At 34.6% G+C, this 21,327-nt stretch overlaps 1 protein-coding gene across 2 annotated transcripts in view; it reads left to right on the plus strand.

The window, feature by feature from the left end:
- Positions 1 to 915: 915 nt before the first annotated feature.
- NLGN4X (neuroligin 4 X-linked) overlaps positions 916 to 21,327 on the plus strand; it is a gene marked incomplete at both ends in the record, with an annotated part of 118,031 nt that continues 97,619 nt past the window's right edge. For both annotated transcript variants that reach the window (XM_080612070.1, XM_080612071.1), the window contains one exon: positions 916 to 1,387. In XM_080612070.1, the coding sequence (XP_080468196.1) occupies positions 916 to 1,387 (472 nt within the window). The remainder of the gene's footprint in view (positions 1,388 to 21,327) is intronic.

The raw sequence follows: 21,327 nt of genomic DNA on the forward strand, positions 1-21,327 counted from the left end.
TAATTTTGACCAATTGTTCTTGTGCTTGATTTGAACTAGTGATATTACATTAATTGGAATTTCTAAGTTAGATACAGGTAACTTAGGTTGTCATACAGAAGTGTAGGGATACCTGTGAGAAGTAACAGAAACATTATCCAGTGCAGCATAGCATTTAATAAAGGTTTCAAGTGGGAGTGCAAATGTGCTTAAGAGGAGATGCTTGTTTATTTAGGACAGAAAATACCCTGGAGCTAGCACTTAATGTGATACCCTTCCTGATAGCAGCAGTGTTTGGGCTGTGGTTTGGTTTGGCAGCATACACAGAAGCAGAAATATTTGGTTTGTGGTATAACCTCTGACAAGCTTGTGGCTTTAACTTCAGCTCTCTTACCTTACATATCTTTGGAAACACATAGCTAACCATGGTGGCTACATCTCATAAAACATTTGTGAGCCTTGGCATGGAAGTAGTGTGGGAATTTAATTGTTTGGTTTGTTCTTTTAGAATAGATTTATGCCAATATGGATGTGTCTGTTGATTTGTCTTGCTTGTTTTCTCTTGGCCACAGGCTGAGTGGGCTGGACTTCACTGGGAGGAGCCATTTCGCTGTGGAGTAACTGTGGATCTCTCCCCATGCTGCTTGCTGGAAAGTGCTGTGCATTGCCAGGATTAAGCCAATACTGAAGTCTGGGATGAGCCTTAGGGCAAACACTCCCTTGTTTCTTCTGATGTTGGGATTTTTTTGTGGCCAATCAGCTGAGACACCTACCACACATTAGCTTTTGTGTTTTTGCTGCTTGAACAAGGTTACATTATTCCTCACTTCATCTCCTTTTGACTACTTTTTTATGTTATTAGTTTTTATTTTCCTTGACTGATTAATTTTCTCCTGGCTGTGGAAGAAAAGAGCCCTGCTGATGTTGATTTAAATAATGTCGAAACCAATGGGACTCCTATGGCTGCCTTTGATCTTCACCCCAGTGTGTGTCATGTTGAATTCTAACTTCCTGCTGTGGATAACTGCACTGGCTATAAGATTTACTCTCATTGATGGCCAAGCACAATACCCAGTTGTTACCACGAATTATGGCAAAATACGTGGTTTAAGAACACCTTTGCCTAATGAGATCCTTGGTCCAGTGGAGCAGTACCTGGGTGTTCCTTATGCCTCTCCTCCGACTGGAGAAAGGCGTTTTCAGCCCCCGGAGCCACCATCATCTTGGACGGGTGTCCGCAATGCCACACAATTTGCCGCTGTCTGCCCGCAGTACCTGGATGAGAGGTCACTGCTCAACGACATGCTGCCAGTCTGGTTTACAGCCAATCTGGATACTGTGGTGACATATGTTCAAGATCAGAATGAAGACTGTCTGTATTTGAATATTTATGTGCCCACAGAGGATGGTAAGTACTCTAAGGACCACACAACCATGCAGTCACCAGTTCTGCACATGAGTAGTAGCCAAGTCTTTGAAGCATCTTGTTCAGTTTCCTGCATGTTTAGTCTGTGGAAATGGATCATGCCTCTGGACATGCATTATAAGTAATACTTTGTTGATTGAACATGCTTACATGAATTCTCTCTTATGTTTCAGTGTAACATCAAACCACAATTTCATTTGCAAGCAGTGGCCAGGGTGTGTAAGCCAGCCTGAAGTTTACATTTACACTACAGCTGAGCATCATTCATAAGAGAGGAAAGCGGGAATAATCAATAACCAGAAGTAATGCATTTATTTTCCCATGCATTAATGGTACCAATACTGCCACATACTAATTTTTAAATGAGAATCTCACCTCTTATTTTTTGTTCAGTTTTATTACAATACCTCTGAGCCTATTGTTAACTCTGTTTGATTTTAATAGATAATAGAAAATTGTTATAGTAGTTCAGTCTGCTGGTTTTGTTTCCAGGATTTTTACCTACGAAACTTTGCAGTCCAACTTATTTTTCTTCATTCCTTAAGTCTAAAATGAAGTAAACATGATCGTATTATGCAGAGCTGAATAGGTGGCCTTAAGCTTTCATCTGTTTTCTGCAGTCTTTTCTCAAGAGGGCTACTTTACCTTCTGTAGACAAAAAGAATGGACACAGTTGGTAACACACAACTCTTTGAACTTTTTCATAATCTCAGACTTAAAATTTCTAGCTTTATGGCATACTGAATATGTCTTTTGTTGTTCTGAATGGTGTTGCTTCTTACAGACAAGAAGACCTGTTTTCATCAGGTCCCAAATGAGATAAGTTTATTTGATATCACAGGGAAACAAGAAATTCTACTGACAGTTATATTTGATATTCTGCTAAAAGCCAGTTCTTTCAGCCACTTAGAACGTAGTTACCAATGCATAACATGACAGATTTCTCCCAGATATGCAAATCCCTTCACTTTAGCTGAGGATTTGATTTGCATAACCAAGGCATTGTTATTTCTCAGTAACCATGCTCTAAATATGCAAATTTTGTACTTTGATTATTGTAATCCTTCTGCCTTGATTGGCTTCTTTACTCAGAATTTCCAAGCTGTTTGCCAGCAATAAACATACCACCTTCTTTTCCTGTTCTCATCAGCTGAAGCAAAAACTTGAAAGTTAAAATTAAAGGAGTAAGGTTTGGGAGTACTGGGGGTTCTGCAAACATAAATATTACTAAGCTGCTTAAATGAAAAGTGCTCTGAAAGCAAAGGTGTGTATTCAGGCTCTGTTGAGCATGTGTGTGTGCACATGCATGTAGTCGAAGGAGCAGATCATTCTACTCAGTTCTTTCCTTCTTCCAGTCTCATTGCACTGTATCTCACTCCTTGGGTAGTAACATAGATAATTCTTTCCCAAATTTGTTTATGTCCTTGATTTTGTACTGCAGCTTTTAATTAGTCACTAGGGTAAGCTTGCCCTAAGAAAGCATTTCAAGTTAAGATTTTATTTGTTCTTGCTGTGCAGGTGTCTAATCTTTGCTAACTCAGTCTTATTTCAAGGCCCAGTGTTAATAAACTCATATATTCCTCCAATCTAGTAAAAAGACTTTTCATCCGTTAATTAAGGAAGACAGGAAATTAGATATGGCAAAATATATACAAATATCTAGGAAAAGAATATTTGATATTGAATATATAATAATAAAATGCCATGTGCTGAATGACTAATGATCTATAAAAATCCTTATCTTGCCTGTAATAGCCAATAGCATTTGCTCTTTGATCAAAAATAGAAAGGACTGATAAATTTATCTTTTGTAGATGTTTTTGTCTGCTTAATTCCACAAAATGTGTGTGTGTTCCTTCTGGCTTTAGATTTTGTTTTTACACTGAATAGCATCTAAATTGAATCTATCTTCTTTCATTTATCCTCTTTAAAATATAAACCTATACATAAAAAAGTATATAGCTGAATAATGAGAAACAAGGTTTGGTGTCAGTGATGAAGGCGAGATTGCTTCTGTACAATATAACAAGCATTGTTAACAGGTTCCAATGGGGAAATGGGAAACTTAAAAATGAATAAATAGAGTACATGATGTTTTAATTGTATGCTGTATATCCTATTACTAGTTAACTATAACTTGGCTTTTTTGGTGAGGAAAATATGCAACCTTCTGCTTGTAAAGATCATTAAGAACTGACCTACAAATTACATCTCCTAAGTTAGTGTGTCTCCAAATGATGCTAAATGTGAATAGCCTTTAATTGTAGTCCATACAATCTGATTAAACGCATTATGATTCATTATATGAGTTTTAGTTGGCAAAAATAAGCTATGTTGTTATGGAGACAGACCGTGAAATTAGTTTTTGAAGCAAAATCTCAAAGTGAATGACTTTGAGTAAAATTTACATTTTCAGTTCTTTCTCAAGTACAGATGCATTTAAAAGAGCTTTGAAACTGTTTTGTGTCTGAGAGAAAAGGTGGATGGAATCATCCAAACCTAATTAATGTTCTGACTATGAAACATAATCTGAATTATTTTCTACTTCTTTTTTAAAACTTCAGTGAAAAACATTAATGAATTAAGTGTGGGTACGTGCAGTGCTTACTTCAAACCAATTCTGGAAAATATCTAATCAGAATATAGCTCAGGTTTGGTGGGGGTTTTTTGGTTTGTTTTGCTGCTGGTTTTTGTTTGGTTTTGTTTTTTTTTTTTTTTTTTTCTTTTTCTTTTCCTTTTTTTTTTTTTTTTTTTTTTTTTTCACTGTATAACATGACCTGTTTCTTATTGCTTATGTGGTTTGGTCAAAGGGAACCAAATTTTGATCATGTACTTTGAATGAACAGTTGAAGAATAAATGCACACATCCTTCATCTGATTGCAGAATTACTTCACTAGCATTCTGCTGGTGTAAATTAATGGAAATAAAAGAGTAGAATACCGTCCCTTTAACTGGGTAGATCAGATGAGTTATTTATAATAAAATAGTTTGAAATGTTGGTACTTCTATTGGAGTAAATGACATAAAATTCCATAATTCCTTAAAATAGTTGGAGCGTCTAGGCAAAGAAATTAAAAGTGCCTTGTTACACAGCTTATGTCTGTATTAATCATAGCCTTTCTTTTGACCGTGAATTTCAATCAAATAGGAGCAGAATCCTGTCAGAATTTTCCATGTTAAAATATTCTCACAAAGCAAAAAGCGTCTTTGTTTTTAGGGCCTTTTTTTGTTTTTAATTTTTGGTGAAAATATTTTTCATGATAGAAATCAAAACACATAACAGAATATTTCTGCAATTCTGGCTATGTGGATTTTTATTCTTTTGCTGTTGTTCATGGGACAAGTGGTTTTTGCTGACACTTTCCTTAGGGTAACATTTGTATTTCAGAGAATCTAGGGTAGCTGAAGAATTACAATGGGTTATTTTTGCCTTTACCTTTGGAAATGAAAGAGTTGAGCCACTATAATCCATTGAGGTTTGTTTTATTTTTTCATAATAAGTATAAAAATGCAATTATTTTAAAGAAATACAGTACAAGCAACAAAGATAAAATTTCACAAATTTTATGTGCCAAAGCTGTCATCATAAGCAATCACTCAGAACCGGAGCAAATAAAATATTTATAGTGAAATTATCATTTTATCAAAATTACTTTCTAAACAATTGGCTTGATCTTCAGAATCATTTGTGTGGGTTTGTATTGTCTTGTCTGTAATTTTCTACAAGAATACTTGAATGTCAGTTTTGAGGAGGTCATCTAGGGAAATGATATTGAGGACAGTCTGTTTATTATATCTTCAGTCTGAATATGGGTTTATCTACAGTGGAAATGCTAGATTGAAGAGGACACAGACTGTTAATCGGCTGTGTTTAATCCCTGGCCTTTATAATTTGAATCTGTGGATGCTGAAGGAGATTGCTAACTCCTGTCATAACTGGGAAAAAAAAAAAAGGCAACAAAAACCAGAAAAGACCCTTAATTTGCATTTCTTTCACAGTAAACTTCAAAATTTTAATAATAACAAGCAAAGATAAAAATTAAAAGAAACCCAGCAAACAAAACTTAATTTCAATAAATCTTTAATTTGTTTAAAACCCGCTCTGCTCTGATCAAAAAGGAAGATATAATAAAAAGATGTCTTTTTGTTGTCTTAGCATGATCAATAGTAAGTGCATAAACTTATTTTGGTATGTGGATAGAAGGTACTTTTTACACAAGTGCGCTGCTGCTCAACCACCATATAAATGTTAAGTATTAACTAATGAAGTATTTAGCATCTTCAGAGGTTTGTTCACTAAAACTACTCTGTGAACTCCTGTCTCATTTATATTACAACAACTACAGCTGAAGTGACAAAAAAGGTGATAGACCATGATATTTATTGAAGCTGACTGGGTGGGTCATAATTTTTTCATCAGATTAGGGAAAGTGAGAATATTGTCCGGGATTAATGGTATGTTTAATGGTGAGCAAATAGGAAGAAAAAAGACTTGGTCAAGAGCAAAGAGATCAGCTGTGTTCCTTCTCTGAGCAATCATGGGAAGGAAAGGTGCCTTCATTTTTTTTAGACTATCTATTTGACTAAGAAAAAGAGAAATGAAAAACTTGAACAAAACTCATAAACAAGATATGCCTTAGCTGATTTCTACAGCTTGCATACTGGTTCACTTTTTCATATTAGTCAGATGTCTGCTTAGTACATAAGTGAGTGTTTGCAGCCTCCTCCTTGTCATTGCTCTTGAATTTCAGTGTCTGTTTAATTTGGAAAAAGTATTTTTAGCAAAATTATAATGATAAAACCTAACTGATAATTTATTTTTTTTTTTTGGTGGGAAAAAGGAGGTGATAAGAGAAAGATGAGTCCTATCATTACAATTACTTGACTGCATGGAATAAAAATGTTACGATTACTTGATCACATGGAATAAATAATTCTTCAATGGTTTCTTTACTAATACATAAAATAAGAGTCTATAGATAAAATAGTAACATAGTGTACAAGACAGATGCAATATTGTACAATATTATTTTTGTTGAATTATTAGTACGTGATAATAGCAATAGTAACTTTTATTTTCCAAATAAACCTGAATTTCTGCACAAGATTCTTCTGAACTGTATGTGGTGTCAAGTTTCAGCAGATGCGTATTGACATTTTTCAGGTAATTTCAAAATTGCAGTTGTTCTATTATTTCTTCACTACTTTTGTCAACTTAAGTAGATACTTGAGAATCAAATCCAGGATTTATGTATATAGTTTTAAGAAATTGAATCCAGTATCTCTTGTTTACATGTTTATAGCTTTGATTCTTTCTCAAAATCATTATTATGTGTTTTTGAAGTCAGTTATGAATTGTGTAATTGGTGTAAGAATGTAGAGTTTAATTCTGTTTTCTCAAGTCTATTTTACTGTTTCATTTTTAATAGTATATTTTGTTATATATATTACTATATGATCTATATTTTTAAAAGCAAATTAAATATAGGTTTTTTAACAGTTAAATCTTTCTTAAACATATTTAGGGTTTTTTTTTATTAGATGATAACATTTGTACAGTTTCATATTACAGATAGTGTTTGTTCTGAGACAAAACAGAATGTAACAAGAGTTTGTTCTCAGTTTTGAGACTGTCACAGTTTTTTGTCAGTGACTGGTTTATTTTTAGCCTCCACCCTTTCACTGAATTCTTCGTCTTCTTTGGAAAAATTGCAGTTTAATTTTTAAAATTATCTTGCTATTTAAATGCATTTCAGTTTATACTGTGCAAAAATTATACACAGTAAGACATATCCTTCTGTAAAATGCTTGAATCACTTTGGAAAGTGAGAAGGATTAATAGTAGATAACATCACAATACAAAATGATAGTGGAGAAGGAATTATTTCATATAATTCCAGTTGTACATAAACATAAACTTTTTAATGTTGGAGAGGAAATCGCTCTCCATTGTGAAAGATAAATTCCTCATTGTGTCAGAGTGCCTCAAATGAATTCTTTCACTGTTAGGGTCCAATATATGCCCTACTCCTAATCCAAAAATACTGCAGCATCTGTGAGAAGGAAGGCGGCATATGTCTGCCTATCCTCTGCCTACCAGGATAAAGCTGTGGCTAATCCAGGCCCTTATTTTACATTCTTGCTTTTAACAGTCGCAAATACCTTCTGACACCAAAGAGCAGGACTCTAATCTAGATGAAATAAAGTTCTTAAATCCTTAGAGATAAATTCAGATTTAGTTGCTAATTTCAAAATGCTGTCCTTTCCTCCAGGACTTGCCCATTCCCCAGGCACTTCACAGCATTGCACCCAAACAGCCTTTTCGAGAATTGATATGAAGTGAAGCCTAGCAGGAAGATTCAGCATTCAATATGACATTATCTAATCTGAACAGTATTTTTGGCACTGTTTCCTAGAGTTTCATCACTGCCTTATATTGAAAAACCTGCTAGAATGGGGGGAATGGTCTATAAAACACGATGAATTAATGTTTCTTCTGCAAAGACAACTTGATGTTATCATCCTCTTAGTCAAAGAACAATGTCTTTGGAGCTGTAGAGGCTGCGCCATTTGGCCCAGTGATGCACAAGACACAGCCTTTAATCGTGTGAGTCATGAGACAGATCATAGGCAATTTTACTTCATTCTGCCCATTCTCTCCCTCTTGTTTTGGTTGTTTTTTTTTTTTTTTTTTTTTTTTTTTTTTTTTTTTTTTTTTTGGTGTTTTTTTTTTTGTTGTTGTTGTTGGCTTTGTTTTGTTTTTTTAAATGTAGTTTTCCTCTGCACTCCTGCAAAACATGTCTTTGTGCAGTGCTGCTTTTCACTGTGTCTTGCTTTCTGACAGAACACAAATTAACATGACACCTACTAACACTGGGGCAGTGCCTCTGTCCTAGGGCAGTGCAGTTGTCCTCAGCAGAAGTCTGGGTTATGAATAGTGTGGAATATACTCGGATTATAGCAGTGTCATAGATATACATTTTGCATTTTTAATTTCCTAATAAGGCTTTGTGATCTCATTGATTTTCAGGTGTTTTTTTCACATGCATAGAATCATAGAATCATAGAATAGTTAGGGTTGGAAGGGACCTTAAGATCATTTAAATTTGGTTCAGTTTCTCTTACTTAGTATATTAGTTGCAGCTTCAGATGAAATAGACTCTTGCTAAATAGCTAACTCACAAGGCTCATGAATCGGCCTGCATCTGTGGAAATACTTAAAGAAACTGTCCCCACATCAGTATGATAGTCATAGGTAGTGTGTGAATCAGGCAAATTTTCAATTTTGTTCTAGGAATGTTTAGATATTTTCAAGATAAATTAACACAGACTGGAAATAAAGCAAATGCTTGTCAATTGCTCCTCAGATTTCCTGACAAAATTGTTGACAACTGAAATGAAGACAAAAATTTCTCTTGAACATAATAGCTTTTTGCACAGTACTTTTGTCATCCTTTTAAAACTGAAAGAATAGCTCCAGCATTCAAGACTTTGCATCAGTGCTTCTTGCTTATAACTCCAGATAAAATTCTCAGAATGGCATATAATCAATTATGCATGCTCTCATTTTGTGATAGTATTAGTTGTTATCCAAATAGAAAAAAAAGTTGTTATCCAAATAGAAAAAAGAAGTATTTTAAAGCTAGCATATTTCATTTGTGGTTGTGATATTATCATTATCTGAAGAAATATGGATGAATTTACATTCTTAAGTAAGAACATTTAGGTTTAAGGCTTTTTTATCTGGATGTTGCTCCTGGTACCCGAAGAGGCAAACAATAGGAAATAATTATTATAAATCCGTGAAAATGAACTAATGCTTACAGCCATCTGGTGCCGATATGTTAAAAATCCATTACAGAAATGTTATAATAAAAGGAAAATTTTTCTTTTACAGTTCTTGTTGTAGACAAACTTACACTGAAAAATAAATTTAATTGCAATACTAAGCCAAATTCCTATACTATATACAGAGAATTTTAGTCAGAAATACACTTTTGGTGCCTTGCTCCAAAATGCTTATTATTGTTGAGTTGGTGTTAAATGGATTTTTAATTGACAGGGTGTGACATATTTATTCTAATGGAGAGAAATTACTTTGTGCTGACTCAAACATCTATTCAATTAATCACTGGTAATGTTTACAAGCCATCATAGCTGGAAATCATGGATACATTGTCCTATTTATTAAATATGCAGAAGGGCAAATAAAACCCAATCTAAATATATAGATTTCAGTCTCTTAGAAATAAATAAGAATCAAATTATCTTTTATGTGGTATTTTTAAGTGTGGCTAGAAAATTTCAAATAATAATTTTGTATTTGTAGTACTGCCCCAATGGTTATTCTTTCACTTGCTCTTCATTCTTTATTCAGCCAGAAGAGGGAGCACAAGTTACCAGCAAACTAATTTTTTCTATCTCTCAGCACTGAGAGCGTTGCAGTGATGCTGGTGGATATAGAAGTAAACCATGAGAAACAGGTGCTGGTTTATGCCCTTCGAACAAATAGGAGGGTATCCTATCCATCTTTCCCAAGCTGAAAATTTATAACATTGCTAGTGTTGGTTCTGTTTTTGTGGTCTGAGGAATTTATGGATGGAATAGAACGTATTCAAGCAAAACATGTGCTCATACTGACAAACTTACATGAAACTATAATAAATAATAAAGGTTTAGATGAGAAGCATACTGGGAATGCACCAGTTTGTGATTGAATAGCAAATAATAGTACTTGCTATGAAAGTCTTACAAGGCATTTAATTGAAGAATTGATTCCAAAGAAGAGAATTTCATTTGTTTGCTGATTTAGTAGAAACTTTCCTGTGTAAAAAGAAATAATTTTTTCCTTCTTATTTATAATCTCAATTTAGACAAGAGGCAGATTTTAATTTTTTTTCCCCAATTAATGCAGTTGACTCTCAATTTTCTGTATTATACAGCTGAATCATGGAAAATGCCAAATGCGTTTTGCATCCTCTTATTTCACTGAGACCAAAAATGTTAAGTATGCTGAAGTTTGATCCTCCGTGACAGTACAGAGCGTTCAGTTTTTGCTGTCATCACGTTGGAATTAACAGTATAACTAAGGTATATCAAGTCATCCAAAGTGCCAAATTACACAAATTTTGAAGGGCTTCACCTCCAAAATGCCTTGCTTCCAGGCATAGTGTACCTGGTTCAAAAGGGCTGGTATGTTTATAGTCTTGCTGATTTGAGATACTTTTATCCTCAGGACTCCCTCTACCTAAACAATAGATCTTGCGCTGCCTTCAGGGGATAGGCTGAGTTGCAACTGATGTCTAGGGTGTGTGCTCGGGAGATGTATTTACTGTGGTGATGTGTAAAACCACCCATATGGAATGATTGCTATGCTTCGTTACTAACAGTTACTTCAAAGTGTATTTAAGTCTGAGAAAATGACACAAACACTGTACAGAAGAGAGAAGCTTAGTATGACAGTCTCTAGGTGGGAATATTTTAATGAAAACATATTGAAGAATGAACTGAATGCAAATAAATGCAGTAACATTAACTTCAAAAATGGGAAAAGTTTCTTAAAATCATGATAGAGGGTCTATTCTTTATTTCCATTATCAAGAAATTATCTATAATGCCTTCAGTCTTATTCCCGGAACTAAATCATAGTCGATAGACTGAATATGTAAATTTTTATTCCTAACTGTAGCCATTTTCAGAATAAGCCACTGAGGTGCACAAGCCATAATACTTTTTATTCAGTTTCACCATTCCTTGTGACCACTTGTTTTTACTGACTTTTGCCACCATTTCTTTGCTTGTTTTAGAAGTGAACACCTTTGCTCGATGTACAAGTGAATGCCATAAAATAGATGTAGCAGCAGTTTCCATTTCTAGAAAAGGATTTATCTAGATATTCTTCATGATTAAAAAAAAAAAAAAGAAAAATAAATACCAGAGTTACACACAAGACAAAAGGTGAGGAAACAACGGCTATGGCTTTTGAAAAATTTTTTGGAAAGGGGACAGATTACAAATAGGTGGATCAGAAAATTAGCTATGCAGTGGGTGTAAAAGGATCAGTTGAAGAAAGAAAAGCCTGATTCTCCTTTCATGTCTTATTTCTGTAATGGACTCCCTCAGTGGTCCACTCAGTTATTCCTGGCAAGCTGTGTTTTGGCTGTAGGGTAGTACGTGAGGATCCTAATGAACCCTATGATGGTACATTAAGATTTTCTCTAATTTTGTGCTTGTTAGTTGTTGCTGTAGGTTTAATTTTTCAGTCTTAGCTACATAGGTCTTGTTTGCATTTCGGTTGTTATGAAATGTTTGTCCCACACTACACGGTATAAATATGCCCAGCAAGTACTTGGGATAGTGCAAGACTCAAAGGGGAGATAGATAGGGTTCAGATATTAATGGTGGCTTTTCTCTAAATGCATACGGTTGCCTATAAAAATATCTGAGCATCTAGGAAGCCAGTGAAAGATCTCCATCATATAACAACTTTAGTTTAACCAGCTGTTTTCAGCTTTTAGCACCTTTATAAATGCGGCCCATAATACTTAAGATAATTTTGTATTATTCTGAAATAAATTGAGAAGTTAGTAATGGTAAGTTTAGAATGTACCAGCATGTATAAGTTTTAAAAATATTATGAAATTAATACTTCATGCCATTTGTGAGTGCTGCTTCTGGATATATCTTAATATTGTATCAAAATTCTAAATGCATGCTATTTTACCATGCTTGTTTTGCATATCTAATATAGTATATCAGGATGGCTTAGTATTGGGATTATTAACTAACTTCTTTCAAAATGCAAATAAATAGCTTTTGGATTTGCTTGTCTGTATTATTTTTTTTTCCTGTTCTGATCTTTTTCCCACTTTGCATCAACAGAAATGGTCATTACCATTACTTTCCAAAACCATATGATAAAACTGTTACTTCTGTATTATAAGAGGAGCAACTTTAAAGCATATTTCTTCATGAGGTACTTAGTGAATGTGTTATTTTACCACAAGTAACCTTTTTTTTTTTTGTTTGGGACTTCTATTTCTTTTGTAAGCATTAGTTGGAACCACAAACACCTACTAATTTGTTTTCCAACTCCTTCTTTTCCTGTGCATTTTTTATTAAAGATTTCTTGTCTCATGAAGAGACGTGAAGCAAAATTACCTGGGGTTTTGTTCCTTTTATTTATTTTCTAATCTACTGAAAGGATTGAATTGTTTAGATATGTTGGGACTGAGGTGGTCTGAGGGCATTTCTAACAGCGAGAGATGTGAGGTAGACTGTCTACTGTCTTTGTGCATTAGTTGTCCATTCAGAAAATGAGGATTATACTGATTGATTAGGGAATTGCCTTTGGGTGATAAAAAGCTGAAGTTACTTCTTATGTACTTATCACCTAATAGACTACATTCTTACTTTTATTTGCATGCAGAGATTTTTATAGACTGTCTTACTTCCTTCTGTGAGCCATTTGTTGTCAGCACTTCCCATACCATTGCGTTGTATTGTAATATCTAAGGAAAACTCTGGAAGGTCCAAAGGGCAATATATCTGGGAGTCATTGGACCGTGATGATGGTAAAGAATTCAGGAAAGCGGTTTTTCAGTGAAGTGGTTCCTTAATGATCTGACTCTACTGATAGAAGAGTGAAGCCTCGCTATCAAAGTTTACATTAATTATTTACTCTCAATCTTCATGGGGTAGAGTCAGAAATGAGATGGCAGATGGAATTTCTCCAAGAGATAAAAGACATATAGGAAATAGGACTTAAGCCAGAAGAGGATCCTAAGGCATTAAAATACTGAAAGATAGGAAAAATTTTGTGACTGGGTAAGGCATATAAGCTGCCAGTGTAATGTGTTTAAACTCAGGAGGGATCAAATGAATTACTGATGAATAAAAAAAAAGCTGTTACTAATGTGTTACATAGTTAATAGGTTTCTCATATAAAGATTACCAAAAGCATGGAGTCAGAAATGGATTTTAGAAGAAAATATGCCATTTGCAGATGCAACATAATGGCTTGGAATGTTGCTGTGAGTCCTTTAATTTTCTTCATTATCTCTCAACTGATAAAGGAATTACTCCTGAGTACAATAGAAAGTGTTTGCTCTAGCAGATCTGCCAGCTGATTATGACCTAGTTGGCATAACCTTTATAGATCATTCTGAAATAAATACTTCACATGACCTATAAACACGCTCCTGAGCCTGGACTTAATGGGATATGTACTTGTATACTGTGTCCAGCACTTTGGGACCATCAGATGTATTCTTTATGAACAAACTTGTTTATCACACTTTTCAATCAGCTAAGACTGCATAGACCTAAGACCCTGACTATTTCAACTTTCTTGTGGCTGTTAAACAACCCTTACAGGGAGCAAACAACTACTTCTGTTTTCACAGCTTAATTCTTTGAAGAAGTTGTATTCTTTTTGATTGCAGCAAACTTATTGTGTATACAACTTGGAAATGGTGGGGTTTTATTAGTAGAAAATACCAGCACTTTCCGCAGTTCCCATTTCCTTAATACAGCATTTGGGTTTGTATCCCTAGTTTTGTGGTTGAAACCCAGCTGGTAACAGCACCACACAGCCTTCCCTCCACCCTAAGCGGGATGGTGAGGAAAATCAAAAGAATATAAAACACACAGGTTGAGATAAGAACAGTTCAATAACTAAAGTACAGTATAATACTACTGTTGTTATTATTAATGATAAAGGAAATAACAAGGGGAAAGAATATAAAACTAAAAGGGGAAAAGGAAAACCACAATGAACAGCAGTGCTGCACAATACAACTGCTCACCCAGCCCAACCCAAGTAGCAATCCGTCCCTTCCGATTAACTATCCCCAGTTTATATAATGAACAGATGTTCTGTGGTATGGAATACCCATTTGGCTAGTTTGGGTCAGGTGTCCTGTCTTTGCTCTCTCCAGGCTTCTTCTGCCTGTTGTTACTGGCAGAGCATGAGAGACTGAAAAGTCCTTGGTCACGGTAAGCGCTACTTAGCAAAAACTTAGCAAAAACTAAAACATTGATGTGTTATCAGCATTATTCTCAGACCAAAGACCTGTACCAGCTCTGTGTCAGCTACTAGGAAGAAAATTAACTTTATCCCAGCTGAAACCAGTACACCTTGCTTGCTTTCTGTGATCGGTAACCTTGTCTGTAACCTTGACTTGATTTCAAAGTCTAAACAGCTTCATGCAGGATGTGTTCCCTCTCTACTGATAGGTACATTGCTCTGTCTTCCCCACAACTAAGAATGACTGAAAAGATTTCAGACACAATTGGGCTATTGCAGTGTAAGATACAGCTACATGAATTGACTAGGTGAACATTCTTAATCTGTTGTAACTGCCCTGACTTTTAACCTAGATGTAAAAAGCATTAATTAAGGATGCTTAAGCTATCCTGTTTAAGTTACCCTGTTTATTGTGAGTTTAAGGTACGCACACTATGCGCAGCCACAGTTTATCTGATGTTTGTAATGTAATGATTTAAATGTGTCAGCTTGAGTAATCAAGATGACATACGAATACATAGTTGGTAATTACTGAAGGTAATGTGAATTTCACCTGAAACACAATAAAACAGCAAGAGCTGGCATCCTTGTATGTTCATCAGCATAAACCAAGAATGATTCCTCCTATCCCCACATGACATACTGATCAAATGAATTAACAAATTTTCTGTTTTCTTATCAATGATACGAATTCGGTCATTTGGAAATCACGTATCAGTGACTGTAGATTGTACCTGTGATTTGCTATGTTCTTTGTGGAAATATTGAGGCCAGCATTTATTAGCATTTCTTTTTAGAAACACAAAATGCAGTCTTGATGCCACTTCTATATTGCCAGTGATAGTTCCTGAAGTTTATGACGAAATAGATTTAAGAGCCTTATGTGTTGTTTTCAAAAAATGTTGGCTTGCCTATAGCCCAGAAAATACATACACTGCTGTGAATTTTTAACAAAGAGTGAGAAAGCACTAAGCTGTTTCCCTGAAAATTGCTTTGAAAATTACTCTTGTATTTGATTGATATTTCCTTCAAAATTACCTGTTTATGCTGATAATTTACATTACACTTCAGTACTCCTTACTACATTATATGATAGCACAGATAAGCTTTCAGATAAGAGAGCTGAGGACAAACTCTGCATTTTTTGCTGTGAAGTTACACTTCATAGGTAAAGTCACTGGCCACAGAAATGAGCAAAGAAAAATAAAATGTTCCTTTATTCTCTGAAGAGAGAATAAAGTAATAGTGCTGTTATGTTAGTGCTGTAAATATGTTATAAATAAAATGTTAGTGCTGTAGCTTGGTGGAAATTATTCAAGTAAGCTGGTAGATCTCTCAATTCTACCCTGAAAGTTTCTGTTGAGCACAGCCCTTATGATTTTAGAGGAAAATCTATGCTCTGTATAGAAATTTCTATGTCAGATATAGGCACTGTATTTCTTAATTTCAGCACACAGTAGGTAAAATATTGGTCAGTTTGCTGTCAGAACACCCTTAAAAGAAAGGCCTGATAGCAGCCAAGTCATTCAGTGTGCCCAAGTGAAATATTTGGGTTTAATGATGAAAAAAAGCTATGAGTACCTTTGGGGAGCAATCCAAAGCTCCGGCAAAGTGGAAAACTGCTAATAGTTAGCAAATGGCCATGACAATACATTTATATAGTTTGGACCTCAGTGAGTAGCTGATTTACTGAACAAAGTTGCTGAAGAAAGAAGAAGCAGCGGCTGCCAAAAAAAGTCAGGAATTTTTACAGTCACTGGGAAACCTGGCCTGAATTCCTACAAGAGCCGAGTATGCAGAGAGCATGGTTCACCCTGTCTCGTGAGAATAGGCCATGGCAAAGTAGATCTAAGGTGGTAAAGAAAACCTACATTTTTCAGAAATAACAGTACATAAACCAAACAAAAAAAAAAAAAAAAAAAAAAAAAAAGAATGAAAAGGTTGTGATGGGATACAGACATTTAATTACAACGTTTCCTACTTGTTTCCCTCCTAAACAGCACAGCATCTTCACTATTCTTAGCTATTCTTCCTTTAGTATTTCCCTCTTCTGTCTTCTCTACAAATAAATTACTACATAAATCCTTAGCTTTATTTTCTCCTTTTGGGACTTCTATTCACAGGTCTGAATAAGCATATTTCATAGTCTTTTCTTCGTCTTTTAGGATAGGCTGAAAGCAGTCCTTTATTTAGTCAAAAGTGTTTGTGTTTTCTAGAAAAGTCTGTGATTATGTTAAGATGTCTTCTCAGGGTTTTATGTGCACTGACTCTAGTTTTGAAGCAAGCTGTATGATAGGTCTGATAGAACAACATGGACTTGTAAAGAATTTGTGTCATATTTTAAAAGTTTAATTATACTGCAATAAGTAGAAATGAGGTACAGGCAGGTTTCTTGTATTAGGTTAAATGTATTTGTTTCAAATGGACTTTTGCATAAACAAACTCTTATTATCCAACATATCCGAAATGTGTATGTACACATATGTGTGCTTGTATGCATCTATACACACATTCTTTGTATCTAATCTATTCTTTAGTAATCTGAGATGAAATGCTTTAGTTGAAGATGCAGCCTGATCCCTTTGAAGGACTGATGAGAGATTTCCATCTCAGAGAAGATCATAACTAGTTTGATTAATGAACTCTGAGTAGTTCAAGGGAATCTATTTCCATTTGCATTTGAATGCATTAATTTATCAGTTATTAATGGGCATTTATTGCCAGAGTAACTAGAAACTTATGTTCTGCCATCCTAAGCGTCTTGCGTATTCTGTCTCCTGAATTTTCGTTCTCATTTCTCTCAAACTGTGATGTTATTCAGGATGTACTCTTAGCCATTTCTTTTCTTTTTTTCCTTCATTGATACATTGTATTAACTTTATTATAAAAACATCAGTAGTTCCTGGAGTTTTAAAAATACTTTTGTTACATCTTTGCTATTTTGTGGACTTATTTTCCTCAGTTTATTAGTTTCTTTTCCAGTAGTTCTGACTGGAGCATTTGAAGGTAATAGATCTGTTCTTTGTTGCACACGGTGGCTGCCTGCCTATCTGTTGCACATCAGTAGTCACCTATTCTTCCTTTTCTTTGCTGTTTCTAACAATCCAGATGAATGTTCTTGTTTAAAAAAAATAAAAAAGAGAAGAGGCTTATCAAGGCTTTTTCATCATCGCTTCTAATTGCCCACTTGCCTATTGCACAATTCAATCACTACATTCGCTGCAGTATCAGCCTGTATGCTTGCGTTTTCACTGGACTGCTAAAGAAAGTCAAATTTATTGCAAACAACTTAATTATGGTGTTTAAGTACTTTAACAGAGAGAAAATAGCAAGTACTAAGACTCTTCAATGTAATAGAAAAGGCATAATAAGAACCACAGCTGACATTTTGAAGTGAGACTACTTCAATAATATAAGCATTTTTATTTTATTTTATTCTATTTATTTTATTTTTATCAGTAAGGAGAATTCAATATTGTAGAAAAAATTCTGATGAAAATGAAAGTTTATTATTTACATCAGAAATGTATCCACCTGTGGTGCGCAACAGTGTAGTGCAAGTCATTGGGCTCACAGGGTTTCATAATATAAAATGTAATAGTAAAGACTTACTACTATTTTTTAGTTACTTTTTTTAACTTTTAACCCATATTTTTCTTATCTTTGTTTCCAGTGATTCGGAAAATGCTTGTTAGATGGCTATCATCACCTTCCCATTGCTAGCCTGGCTAGACAATCTATTCCTACCAGTGTGTTTTCAGTCAAGCTGTGGGAAGCGTGTGTAGGACTGCACAGGTGACATTCAGCAGGCTCAGAAAGAAATGTCAGAGGAGAACTCTACTGGCGACCATATGTTATTGTTGTTGTTGCTGTGTCCGCTCAGCTTTGGTTCTTGGAAATGCGTGCAATGTATTTCTTTTACTGACAGGGTTAAAGCAACATGTGGGGAATTAATTGAAGTTAATGTCAGAACAGAAGAAAAAGCAATGTTGTACAGAGTGAAGTTTTATTCTGTACTAAGACCATATTATTTTGAAGTAGATTGGATAAATCCTAAGTCTTACGAATCCTAGAAATGGTAATTTCATTTTGTTATCATTGATACATATGCATATTCCAGAGGTATTTTGTCAGTGGTGTGGGTTCGCCTAAGCAAAACTTTTTTAGGAATTAAATAATGGTAGTCTAAAATGGGATAATTTTGTATTTGTATTTTATTTACAGCTTTGCCACCAAGAGGCAAAGTCCCTTTGTTATGCTGCATGCATATATAATATGAATGATATTACAGCTTTGAGGCTAATATGAGGTTTAAAAGTAAATATTCTCTGACTTTTTACTGGGGTAGATTCAGTTAAATGAAGAACAGAAGTGGAGTCTCTTTCATTCACTGTCAATATTTAAGGCATTTATCTAAAGTATAGCAGGCAACGCATTTGTTTCCTCTGCTAAGGGGACATGAACCCAGAAGTTCCTCTTAAGAGGAAAGTACTTCAACTACTACACAATGGGTATTTCAGAGTGGCTTTTCTTAGCCATTTTCATTTTGAGGGCATTGAGGTTGTTGAATGTTTGTTGATCTAGACAGCATCATAGAAAATGTTGTTCAAGTGCTGTTGAGGGAGGATATCTAGTTCCTAATTCCTTCTTCTGTTATACTTACCTGTTGTTACCTCTAGGTGTGGGAAATGAAACTACCTCAAGAAGAAAGTTTGAACTTTTATAAGAAATAAATACTTCAGTATAAAGCATATTGGTTACAAAAGCAGCTAAAATCAATTTCTTTTAAACCTCCCTTGAACTGTCAAATTCTTCTTCAAGTCCTCTTCTTAAAGTTTTTTTTCTATCTTGCCACTTCTAAGATTGAATCTCTTGACGCTTTTGCTAGAATGCAAGTAAACTTCACTGCATTTAGTTCTCACTGGATTTCTCATTAAATCTGGTTGACTTTTTTTTCTTTTTTTTTAAATTAAAATACTAAATAAGTAAGACTTTTGTCCCTTGAAATTTTCATTGTGCAAGTTTTATGCTTTACTCCAACCTAAAACAAATATTTAATGCATTTTTACCCTTCCATTGTGTGGATAGTATTGTTTCTTTTCTTCCAACAGCTTTTATGTGGGCCACCAGTGTGAACTGTTTGAACAAAACTCTACTATCAGTGTGTATAGGAAAAACATAAACACAAAAGAAAATCACAAAAAAGTTTTCATAATAGATCTTTGAACTAGCTTTTAATTTGGTACTGTGGAATCACCCTATCTTAATTTGTATATATTAGCAGATGAGATTCTTAAAAACAGAGGGCTGTGCCTTCTCTGTGCCCTCTCTGATATCTAGTGTTACGAGAGCTCTTCCATGGTAATAATAAATAATAATCATTTGGACGCAAAAAAATTTAATACCTGTTTATTAAGCATTTGGTCTCCTATTCAGTCTGTCTGACTCCCTGCCTTTTACAATATTTCGAGATCTTTCCATGCCTGCATGGCAATTCAAGGCAGTAAGAAATATCATTTTGGGTAGTCATGCTTCTGCACACCAGCTGGGCTGGACTGGTTAATATGGTCATGCTGCTTGCGCTGCCAGTTGTTGCAGTAGAAAAGGTAGAATTCCTGAATCAATCCTTGTTTTCCTGAGAAGCAACATAGCTTGGATCTCTGCTATGTATTTTTTTTTTGCGAATCTTTTAGCTACCTAAGGCATTGACATTGACTAAAATTAATTAACGGTGTAATTATTTGTAGCAAAGGAGACTTAATTTGAGGAGGCTTATTGGCCTATGAAACCAAATGAAAAATGTAATTGCAAAATAAATCTTACAGCCTTTTCCAGGAAAATTCTAGATGAGCTATGCGTATGGCAGTCACAGAAATTAAAACCTTCCATCCTGGTTGTCATGGGAGGCTTCAAACCAGTTTGTGTAATTAATAAGCTTGAAAAAAGAGTTGTTATTTGTAAAGAATAACATATGTACTCTAGTATAAAAAAATACCAGGAAATTGTCAATATGCGTGGAATACGGAATAGTATTGTTTAACACTAATAACTAAAAGAGAGCAGCAAAACTCCCAGGGGCTGAATTTACTGTTTGACTGTGAAGTAAGAACAGCGGTACCATATGAATAACAACATTAGGTATAGAATAGCATCAAAAGGACTTTGCTTTCTCTTCTAGAACCTTAATTAAAGCAACTGAGCAAAATATTTTGCATAGAAAAAAAACTAATGTTGTAATTAGATTAAGAAGGTATTTCATTACTTTATGGGAAATAAATATTTTTGGGGATAAATATTGTTAAATTTTGGACTTAAAGTTTGTTTACCATTACCTATTTTAATAAGAGGTATGACATAACCAGTGTTTTCTTATCACTATGTTGTTCTTGACCAATCTGAACACAGCAATAATTCTGTAGGTCAGAATGCTTGGGATAATTCATTTTAGCTATACTGCATTTTCAGAAATAGTTCCCTTTGTAGCAAGTGCCCAGTATTACAAGAAAAAACCCCAGCACTGTGAGGATACCAGTTTCCTTCAAAGCTTGTCAGAATGGTAACTTTGTACAATTGCTTGACTTGGATGCTGCAGGTATTTCTGCAGAAGTAAATGCTAGTCAAAGCTGGATGAAGCTATCCTAAACACTATGGGTTTATAACAGGTATGCTGAAGGTGTGTCCTTCATTCTTATGTGGGACCCTTCCCTGTTACTTAATTGTATCTCTCTGACTGGGTGTAGAATTTGATTTTTTGTTGTTAATTAAGAATATATATCAGAATATCTGAGATGAATTACCTCAGAGTTCTTGACAGTAGAATCACCACGGAGAATTATCGAAAGGACATGATATTTGGGACTTCAGTGGTCTGAAGATGTCTGAAAATAATACAGA

Source organism: Psittacula echo, assembly GCF_963264785.1.
Source record: "Psittacula echo genome assembly, chromosome: 3".
NCBI lineage: Eukaryota > Metazoa > Chordata > Aves > Psittaciformes > Psittacidae > Psittacula > Psittacula echo.